We start from the raw sequence: 11,667 nt of genomic DNA on the forward strand, positions 1-11,667 counted from the left end.
TCCCAAGTATTATTACAATTGTCCAAATAGTGAGCAGACACACATCACAGTTGTTTATATATAGACTGCTCTTCTGATTGCTACTCAACAATATGTATTTCAAACAAAGAACATGGACTAAATGTCCATCCCAGTATTTTTCTAAACAAGACTAGACATGAAGTTAGCTGAATAATCTGATTCTAATCATTCAGTCAGCTCTAACTGTGTGCCAGAGCTCAGACTATAAGACAGGAGCCGTGGGCTCCAATATGATACGTTTGTTTCCTTTAATGTTTATATATCTACTTCATCTGGAAGAATTTTGCAGAATCACATAGTTAAAGATGCTATCCCCTGTTAGACAGAAGCACTTCCACTACTGAGAACATGTTTTTATCGTGTAGTTATAGCAAATGAGGAGTTATTGCATGACTTAGCAGGCCAAATCAGCTCCATAGAGATGAAGACAACCCCTGCAGAGACACAGCCATCAAGGTCAAACAGGAATTGTTTTTCTCTTCATGCTGAATTTAATCACCTTAGAACACTGGGTTATCCAGAATCTCTAGTACTAAAAAATGAAGAAAAACAAATATTTTATGAACTAAAAATGTTTATCTCTTATGAAGTCTCTCCCTGTCACTCCAAAGAGACTATACAGGTCTCTGCTGCATCAGGATCTTTTCTGACATGTTTGGAAGTGAATAAATGCAACGCGTTTTCATTAATATTTCGCAGCCCAACTGTGAAGAATAAGGGACTCATGAGATTAGTCCCTGCAATCTATGCTAAGTATTTATATCCAATAGATGATGGCATAAATAGTAATGACACCTAGCTTCCCTGCCCACAAATGCTCACAAAAATGTCTACTTGTAGTCTGCTGCTGAGATTTGGCAGACCCAAGCTTTTAAATATCATTCATTGTTAATTCCATTTGTTATTACTGAGAGCAGGAAAACGCAGCTCTAGGGACATATTTTCCATTTTAAAATCATGTAAGATATCACTTTCTATCCCAAATAGGAGGCTTTGACTTGGCACATAAGAAGAACTAAAGCTATACAGCTGAAAACCAAAATCTTTATAAATAGCACATACCAGCTGTGTCAAAGTGTTTTGTGGGACATATCCTCAGGTATTATAAATTTGCATGACTTGACTTTAGAGAAAATACAGCACTTTACGTGAACTGAAGAATGTGAATGTAGTATTTTAATGGCTGTCAACCATTCTTTTCCATGTTATGGTCATGTGGTTGGGTAAGAGGAAATGGGAAGGAAAGCATTTTGAAGAAAAGGAGAAAAATTGCAAAAAACACATACCATGACAATGAGTTAAGAGGAACTCATAGGGTTGGGGGTTTTTTTATCTTGGAAATGAAATCAGAACTAATGTTTATTCCTCTTTTTTGCTTACTTAACTTTTCTGAAAGAGGTTAACCTAGAAACTATTTTTTCTGTGAAAAATAGTTTTGATTCTTTGAGGTTTATCCACTGTGATTAATTTATTACAAGGTCAACACATTTAAATTTAGTCTGTGATGACTAACTTCAAAACCAGTGAGATAACTGAGATGAAAGGAAGAAGAGGTTAAGGCACTTGCATTTATATGAACCACAGAAACATGTATGCATCCACACTCAAATAAGTTCCATTAAACACAAGGGGATCCATGTACATGGAGACTGAAATGTATCTTTGAGAACTGCCAAAGAGGTTTCTAATGTCAGAGAAGAGAGGAAGGTGAATCTCCTGGATTCTGCTCTTACTAGGGGTAAATTTATTATATACAACATATTTGTTATGTAAACGTGCTACATATATAAATATATGTATATATATTAATAAATTGCTCAACCCTGGCTTCAGCCTAACTTTTTCTGTAGTTCACTTACTTGAAAATATTTAATAAAATCTATGTATATGTGTTTTCAGTAGCTCAATTCAGATCTTTAGTGCCCAATGAGCAATAGAGATACAGGCAAATTTGCTCGTTATTTTCTCATCATAACTGCTACCAAAGAAGGAATTAATGAAAATTTGTTGGAGTATAAGTAAATATCTGATTCAGTAATATTTATAACTGTAAGTAATTTTTTTCAAACATTTATATCATATTCTTGATCAAAAGATTGGTTGTAAAAATTTCAATACACAAGTTAATTCAAACTTTTCTGCATTACATAATTTTGATTCCCTCTCACAGCTTAAAAAGTTGTAAGGATGGAAATACATGTATTTAGCTCAGCCAATCACATTAATTCTTCTTAGAAACAGTGCAAGAATATCAAAGTTTGTAATAACCAATGTGCTGAAGTTCATATAACAATTTAGAGGAACTGAACAAGTTCGTAATAGCAGAAGCCAGAGTGTAATCAAACAACAAATGCAAGTTTAATTACTACCAATACTTGTGTGCATTAACCTGACTGATTAAACAAAGTTTTCTTAGAACATTCCTAACTCCTTATTGCTTCTTTATAAAAAAGTTATTGATGGCATATTCGTGGAAATGCAAGGAAGTAGCTACCTACATAAGACAAGAAAGATCAAGATCCATATTAGTAAAAAGGTTCTAATCTGCTTGCTTTGCTAAAAATAAATACTGAATGTCAGCACAGAATGAGGCTTTCTGATTCAAGTGCAAAATTACCACTTGAATGGAATAACAGATTGTAAGATACTTCTTTTAATCTACTTCCTGCTTACAACAGCTGCTTTTAGAGATTTTAAAAGTAGTGTATGTTTAGCTTGCTGAGTAACATAGATCTCCCATTTTACAACAAAAGGCCGAGATGACTCTTACCCCAGATGGGATCTGGTAGAATAATGAAGAGAAACTTAATTTACACTTAAGAGAGAATAGTGTTGGAAAGAGAATTTCAGGAAATGTAAAGGAAAAAAAAATTAAAACAAATGTACAAAAGTACCAAAAGCTCTTAAATTTTACTAGTTTTCTGTTCTTACTGGGCTTATCTTTGTAAAGCCAGTTTTAATGGAAACAAGCAAGTTTCACTGACTACCTCATAATCCAGGTCCAGGTAATCAAATTCTCCATTGGTTCTGAAGTGCTGCATGTGTCTGTCCAGGGTGAGATTGATGTTTCTCCCATGACGCTCTATGACAACGGAGTGCCAGTGGTGATCATCCAAGAGGCTGCCTGTCATCACAGATGTGTGGCCATAAATAGAGCCAAGCTGGTTGCTGCCTAAAATGAGAAGAGAAACAATAGCAATTCTCGCCTCACACCAGTTAGGCAAACATTTTACTCTTGCTTTGTCAATATTTCACTTGAATGATACCAAACACACAATAAGCTGGAGGAATTCAGTCCGCTATGAAGCTAAGATCTGCCCAGTGGTGTGTTGCCACCATAAATACAAATAGCTAGACCAAATACAGCAAGTATCTGATCAGTTAACTGTATAAACAGTTATTTGTAATAGTAGTGATGTGGAGGCAAACAAGAGAAGCAATACCAACTTTCAGCTGTAAAGGTGTTTTCAGCTAGGGGTATTCTGTGGTTTTATCTCTACACTACAGAAATGAAAAGCTGTCACCTTTGGGTCAGGTCCTGAGTTTCCCTGGAAGTGTACTGATTTATGACTGTTCAGGAAGACATGATGCCTGATAACAGATTTCAGTAACAAAAAGCCTTTTCAGTCTGAGTTCTACACTTTGTAGGCTCTTGCCAGTATAGCTATACCAGTGAGCATACAGGAAAAGGCTCAAAGCAGACTGACCTAACAGCAGCAAAAAACATCTTCTAACATAGCTTATTTCAGTCTTTCCTCCTGCAGCAACCTTCCTATTCTGGAAGTCAAACTACTAGCAAGATTATACTTTTGCAATTCTCTGCTGTGTTTTCCAGCAGCTTTTGCCAGTGCAGCTACTCTAGACAGAGATCACATCTCATTGCAATCTGACTGACATAGCTAAGACAGAAAAGGTTGATATCATGGATCTCAACTGAAGCAGCAAATGACTAATTCAGCAGTAAGTTTAAAAAATTGCTACACTGCCCAATAACTCAGTGCAATCTTCCATGTTCTGAATATATGAGGACCTAAAGCATTTCTGGAGCTGAGAATTTCTTACCATCAAGCATGCCTGCAACTCAGACATTAACGTTTGTGCATGTTGATAAGATACTCTGGCAAATCACACTTCCATGGTTTAAGACGTTACTCCCCTACAAATGACCATACTGCCTTTTTGCTGAAGGCCACTGATCCTTCAACAGCTGTTGGTTAAAAAAAACACCCCAAACAACCAAATTCCATGCATGTCCATGAGCCTCAGTTTCTTCCATGCAAAGTCAAATCCAGTGCAAAACGAAATCTAAATCTACCCTCGTCTTGCCATCCTCCCCCTGACACGATAAATTGAAACTAAGTCTTTTGATTTCACCAGGCAAAACGAACATCCTTTTCAAGTGACTCTGATCCAAAGACAATACTCTCAGGCAGAGGAAGAATAACACCATAAATCATTACTTCTGTTTATTAACTGAGCGTGTGTCACAGGGTCTATCAGCCTAGATTTAAGGACATCCCCACCAAGCACATATATGGAATTTATAATAACTTATACAGACTGAACTGAAGAATAAGGAGAAACTGGAAATGAATGGATAAATACTGAAATTAAAATTGTTAAAAATAGATAACTGCTATAGTAAGATGTGCTTTCCTCCTCATCATCTGCTTAAGTTGATCTTTAGAAAAAGAGCAGGAGAAAATGGTAGTGGAAATAATTACAATTCAATGTAAATAATGAATTTGCTCTTTACATGTCTCTAAGAGAACTGAGGAAAGTTACATGAAACCTTTTTCTAAAACTCTTTTGTTTGAAAGGAAAAAATTACCTGAGACCAGATAAATGTGTGGGTTTTTTCATAATAAATGTACTTTATAAATCTGCTCATTCACAAGCTTGTAGTCTTTCACTGGGAGGGAAAAAGGAGGCTGGAATTACAGTAAGAAATACAGGATTACATCGTAAGATTGCCTGATAAACCAGTATGTCTTCTTTCCTTTCCTAATCCTACTTCTCAGATTCTAGGATGGCTGCCGAACCTCAACTTCCTGTGACCTGTAGCTTCCCAGATTGATACCTTTTTTGCTGCAACGTTCCTAAGGGTGACCTTTATTCTTCTAGCACTGATGACAGTGTCCTTCTCTCACACAAAGCCACAGCTAATGCCAAATATAATTCTAGCAAAGCTTTTTTAGTTTGTGGCAAGTTTCTAATGAAAATATATTGCTGATCCTGTTTTCCTGTATGATCTAATTTTCACGGTATCTCAGACAGAGTAAAAAAGAAAGAATGGAACAGAAAAAAGAAACATATAGAAAGGGAATTAACAACATTTTCACCAAATTATATCATTAAATGATGTGGCTTACCATATTATCTGGGAAAAAAGGATGTAATATTTGACCTAAAATCCTCGTGGGAGTAAGAAGCACACAAAACTAAACAATCAAAGCGTACCTAAATTTAAATTTAGAACAAGTTTGGCTTTCTTCAGTTCCAAGGTGATATAGTCTCCTTGCTGTCCTTCTCCATGGAAGATTACACCTTCACTTTCAGAGGTCTTAAATTTCAGAGAGATGACATCTTTCAGTGTTTTCATTTTCTTGTTCCTGAATCTGTATGGTAACACTACATGGCCATCAAAATTGATAACATCAGCCCCTAAAGGAAAAAGCAAATAACACTGTTGATGAGAAATTATATATTCCTGTGGCCACAGGAAAAACAGACATGCCATATGTAGATTGTACCTGAACAGAATAAAAAAAATGTGCAAGTGTGATATGCATTGTAAATATGTTTTCTTTTGACCATAATTTAGTATTATAAAAAGTAGGAACCAGGCAGGACATAAATTTAATCCATAGGATATATAAAAAAAACAGATTCAAGGGGACAAATGCTACAATCTTTTGGTTTCTCTGAAATATAGTTGCTGCCATGCACACTTTCCTAAATATAGTTGAAAATGAAAGACAAACTTTTGAGTGGTCATTAATCATTCATTTATACCTCTTTAAAATCCAGTACCGTTATCTCTGAGGACTGTAAACAGCAAATCATGAGCCCAAAGAAATTGCCTAGCATTTTTAAAAGATTCCTCAGACTGTATGTAAACCATAGGCCTAAGCCTTGTCTAGTCCAGTTTTATATGGAAATTTTGTGTAAGTTGTGACCTCAACTGAGTTTGAGAAGAAAAATAAGTTCTGTCATTTGGGCTAATTTTTGTTCCAGACTTGGTTTTATTCAAAATCTGGGAAGAAAATTGAGGGATCCAATCATTATTACTTAAAGTCAATCCAATATTCATATAAATGTTGCATAATGACACTATAAAATTTCATGTTGTCTCATATTGACTGTTTTGGTTTATCCCCCGCCAGCAACTAAGCACCACGCAGCCGCTCACTCACTCCCCCTTCCAGTGGGATGGGGGAGACAATTGGGTTGAGATAAGAACAGTTTAATAATGGAAATAAAATGAAGTAAAATAGCAGTAGTAATAACAATACTATTAATAATAATAATATACAAAGGAAGTGATGCACAATGCAATTGCTCACCACCTGCTGACCAATGCCCAGCCTGTCTCTGGGCAGTGATTGCAGTCCTCCCCCTCCGGCTCTCCTCCCCAGCCAACTCCCCCCGAGCATGACATCATACGGTCTGGAATACCCCTTTGACCAGTTTGGGTCAGCTGCCCTGTCTGTGTCCTCTCCCAGCTTCTTGCATACCTGGCAGAGCATAGGAAGCTGAAAAAAGGCCTTGACTGGTGTAAGCACTACTTAACAACAACTAAATTGTCAGTGTGTTATCAGCATTCTTCTCATCCTAAATCTAAACCACAGCACTATGCTAGGAAGAAAATTAACTCTATCCCAGATGAAACCAGGACATCTCTACTCTAAAGAATGAGCCACAATTTTCTGGAGGCTAGATCCACAGTAAAAATAGCCACATAACTTGATTCCATTTAACAGATACACTTCTACTGAGTATTGAATCTTGTCTTTTAAGCAGAGCTGAGTAACAGACTGTAAACAGATACTGACCTCTAAAAATTTATACATATTTGTTTAAGAAATCCCCTTCATAAACTGCTTAACTATGATCAGTCACCAGTGCCTTAGCTACTATTTGTATGAGCATTTCATCCTCACTATTCACAACTGACAAATTAAATAGTTATTGAGTAAAATTCTTAAAAAGGAGTTAATGACAAAATGTTGATTTTTTTAAAAGAAAAAAGTATTTCCCACCCATATTCTTCAAAACCATTCACACTTCTTATTGGCATACGTCACACTTCTTATTGGCATACTATACTCATACCAGTCATTTCGTGCTCTGAATGAAATGAAAGATGGCATTTTACCATATATTCTTGAACCATTTCTGATTTTTGCCTACTTTTGTGGGATGCTCTTCAGAGACAGCTTGCGACTTTTTAAAATTCCTAATTTGTTTTTTATATTATTCTGGGAAGTAATTTAAAACTTACAGACCCCCTCAAAAACACAGAAACAAACCCACCGCTGTTGTGTAACTTACACAGAAGAATCTTTTAAAACCCTGTTAAAACACTTTGTACACTATGCCTAAATAACTGCATATATTCCAGTTTGAATTTGTATGGTATACATTAGCTGATTATGTTAGAACCCGTTGCCTTTGTTCTTACATGTCGAGCACACATTTCAAAAATGCTTACTTTCAACTAATCTCTGAAATAATATACCCTGGTTCAGAGAAGAGTCTAAACGAACATCTACATCCATCCTTGTCTTGAGAATTTAGGAACCATCAAAATGGTCTGATGAGTCAGTTTTTACTACTGTTGTGTCCTCAATTGCTATGAAAGAATTGCTTATGTATAGCATATATATAGGTTGATTTTTCACATTCTATTATCTCCAGAAGTACTGAAGTACTTTTCACAGTGATACAAGAGCTATTTGAGTGTCAAAGAAGAACATTCAATCAAGCTTCATGATGTTGAGCATTTATTTTCAAGAGGAAAGTATGTAAACCCACAATCAATATTTCATAAATTATTTCTATTTCATTGTTCAGTCAAAAAATCCACAAGCCATCTTGTATTCATTAACTAAAACACACCCAATTGAGAATGAGGCTTGCAGTCATGTTGGTTAAATGCCTGTTTATACATCCTTACATCACTGAGCATAACAAGTTTTCAAATATGAAGACCAACATATTATGCTTCCATCATTCAGGATTTTCCCCACAAATCACTTGTGTAATAAATAGTTCTCTACTACTTCCAGGTCATTTGTTTTGCTGACACAATGATTTTCTGCATGCTGATGAAGTATGTGATATCTGTTTTAAAGATAAGTAATGTTTTCTGCAAACCAGCGTCAAGTGTATGTATTTCAGAGTCTACCTGAGATCAAAATGTAAGACATGCTGTCTCATACTCACTTGTAGTCACACATTGGCTCAGACACAAAAAGGCCACTAGTATTAAAGAGAGGAGCATTTAAGCATGTCCAAAAAAGCTGTGTTAAACCTGGCAAGTAAGTCTAATCACTCTGCTTAACCTTTCAAGTTAGATCAGAAAATTCATTCAAATAAACTTTCTTTCTTACTCAAAACAGCCAAAGACTCCACAAAATCCTTCCTATGGGAGTCAAAAAGATCTAGAAGACTGAGGACATAGATTCTATAATGCAAGTTTCCTCATGTCTCCGTAAGATATTGTCCCTCTCCTTTCTAAAAGATTAATCTGAAATGCATTTCTGTTTCACACTAGTTTTTGAACATATTTGAATCAGTAGTAGGTAACTGTCATTAAACAGGTGGGTTGTAGTCACTGAAAGATTTGAAGGCTTTTTCCAATGGCAAAGGGGTTTGTTTGTTTCTTTTTTAATGCGCAGACTTTTTAACAGATCACATTGACCCATTACCATGTCTGCGGAAAGGAGGTCAAAAGGAAGAACGTTAAATTTCTGTATTTTTCATTCTAACCACTCCTTCAGATTATGTAGAATCATATGCTGAGGCTTCCACAGCATTCTCTCACCCTTAATTACCAGGCTAGAAATAACCTGTGCCACGTATACCTTCCATTCCTGCCATTACTTACAACACTTAACTGGAAGAACCAGTTCTAGACTCTTCTGGTTAGAAAGAGGAGAGGCAGGTAGACAGAGATGTTATTTGCACAATAATCATGCAGTGCCTGTTTATCTCTGCTTCTGAACAGACAATGGACTAGGACACTTGGACCCAGTGGTCTCAGATTTGTTATTAGCAGTGGAACTCTGCAATGAAACAGATTACAACCATCTAACTTGAACCTATCCCCAAAATATTCCTAAGGATTTTTGATGAAATTATAAACTTTGACCCACTCATTGTTTATACCAACTAAACAGCAAAGAACTTTTATTCAATGCATAAAACATAAGCATCACAAACTGACTGCAATATTCCATATTTATTAGTATATAATATATATCTCATGTATATCATAATGCAGCAATATATATTAGAAATATCACTGTTGTTCATAAAACACACCTTAAAATACACATTCCAATAATAAATACTTATTAAGCTCTAAGTACAACTACAACTCTCAGCCTGATCCAGTTCTTCTGAATGACAAATTCCAGGAATGTGAATCAGCTCAAAATTAAATATCAGAATGGCATGTTGTATTTGTGGTGCAAGAAATCCATTAAAAGTTATCAGCATTCAAGGAGGACACATTTTCTCAGGCACAGATGCAGATGTTGCATTCAGAAATGAGGCCACCCTGGTTCATATTCTGAGTCTGTATTCAGAAGTAACAGTATGTGATTTCAGAGGTGGGGTTATCTTGTATACACTCACAACTCAAGTAAATACATTACTTCTGGAATTTGTTTTAAAGAAACAAAGAAAATAGTTGGAAAAATATTGTAACAGAGATTGTATCAACTTGTTCTTTTTGCTTGCTTTACAAGCTGTCAAGAGATCCAAGAAATGCCTTCTTAAGATTTTTGTTTGTACTTTTAGAAAAGAACTTTTAGAAAAGCATGAAATCTGTTTATAGAAAAAATATCTACATGAAAGTCACTCTATTATCACAAAAATCTTACTTCTACGTAAAGCAAATTTGCTACACAGATTATATTCTTTTGAATCTACACACACTGCCTCGAACAAAGGCTACAAGTCAAAGAAAATTGATAGGCATTATAGCTTAAGCAACCTTCATAACAAATACACATCACAAAAATATCATTCCCTATACAGTGTCAGAGATTCTATTCCATTAAAATTTGTTAAATTTACTTTCCGATGGTTATAGGAATCCCTACATGGGGTATATCATCTTCCCCCTAAGGCTAGCTGGTACCACTTTGTAACATCTGCAAAAATTACTTTAACAGTCAGGCATCTGATCCAGAGCTGATCAGGACAATTACTTGACTTCTGTGGGTTTGTGGATTCACAACATGTTGCCCATGAAAAGGCAAGTATCCTTCTGTACCTATGCCATTGATGCAATTATGCATACATTTTCTTCACACCATTCATTGAAGCAAATTCACATCACACACTTTAACAAAGCTGAGTAAAAATAGCATATTTTTCCAAAACCTGGCCCTGGAATTGCCATTTTTTGGAAATCATTCAGTGAAAAGAAGAAACCACAATAATCTTGATTAAGCAGCTTTTTTTTTACACATAGCTGTGCTGGCAGCATGCACATGGGTCTGCATGATAATTCAATCACCTTAAGATTACATAGCAATTATGTTTAAGAGTTATCATATGTAGAACTGTGGTAATGACTTGTGTTGCTACTATGATGATACTCAGCTATTTAATATCATGATAATTACCATGATGCGGAATGGTACTTAAACAGTAAACCATATAATTCCTATAATTGCAATGTAAATATAATTTTTTCCTCATCCTTAGCCACTTGTTAGAATCTAATTTTTTTGGATGAGGGGGAGGGCCCCTTGCTTTCTAGCTGACCTCAAACAAGTCTGGGAGGCCAGGGGCGGCTGGACCAACCTCTTGTTTCAGGTTTGATCCCTTCGAGGAAGATTAAGACACAAACGAGGCCAGATGTCCTAAATCCACACATTTATTAACTGTTTGGGGGAAAGAGAGAAAGCAGCAATAGGAAAGGAAGGAAGGAAAGATAGGAAATCAAGCGAGAGGTCCGGATGGAAGAGCGCAGACAGTCACTACCATGGATCCGCGCCATCGCAGGAGTCTGTACTTCCTCGGTGGTGGGTGATCACACACGTGCACATGCCCCCAGCTGGTTGTTCACACCTGATAGGGTGTCACCAGGGCCTCACCGCTGTCCTTGTGCCTGTGGAGGTGGGGGTGGGAGGGGGGGCGGGGAGCCAGCTCACACTACTGCCCTGCAAGGTCCTGTTAGCTTCATGTGGGCAAACTTTGAGACAGATGTCCAGCCGTTCCGTCCCTCACACCACTCAACTACCAGAATTAGTAGGAAAGACAGATAAGCCATCAAATACAGTAGTTCACCTGCAATTCAGTGAAGTCTGACTCTTCTCAGAGGCTACGGCTGCAATTGGGGAAATCTTTTTTAAAAAAATATAAAGTGCAAAAAAAAGTGAGAAAGAGGGGAAGAGGTAAACAAGG

General features: G+C 36.4%; 1 protein-coding gene across 1 annotated transcript in view; it reads right to left on the reverse strand.

Moving 5' to 3' along the window:
- LOC104126726 (contactin-associated protein-like 2) overlaps window positions 1-11,667 on the reverse strand; it is an 838,919-nt gene that overhangs the window by 261,712 nt on the left and 565,540 nt on the right. The window contains exons 5-6 of the mRNA XM_009639331.2: window positions 5,482-5,685; window positions 3,009-3,193 (exon numbers count right to left, since the gene is read on the reverse strand). Coding sequence (XP_009637626.2) covers window positions 3,009-3,193; window positions 5,482-5,685 — 389 coding nt within the window. The remainder of the gene's footprint in view (window positions 1-3,008; window positions 3,194-5,481; window positions 5,686-11,667) is intronic.

Source organism: Egretta garzetta, unplaced genomic scaffold, assembly GCF_000687185.1.
Source record: "Egretta garzetta isolate BGI_Z169 unplaced genomic scaffold, ASM68718v1 scaffold480, whole genome shotgun sequence".
Classification (NCBI taxonomy): Eukaryota; Metazoa; Chordata; class Aves; order Pelecaniformes; family Ardeidae; genus Egretta; species Egretta garzetta.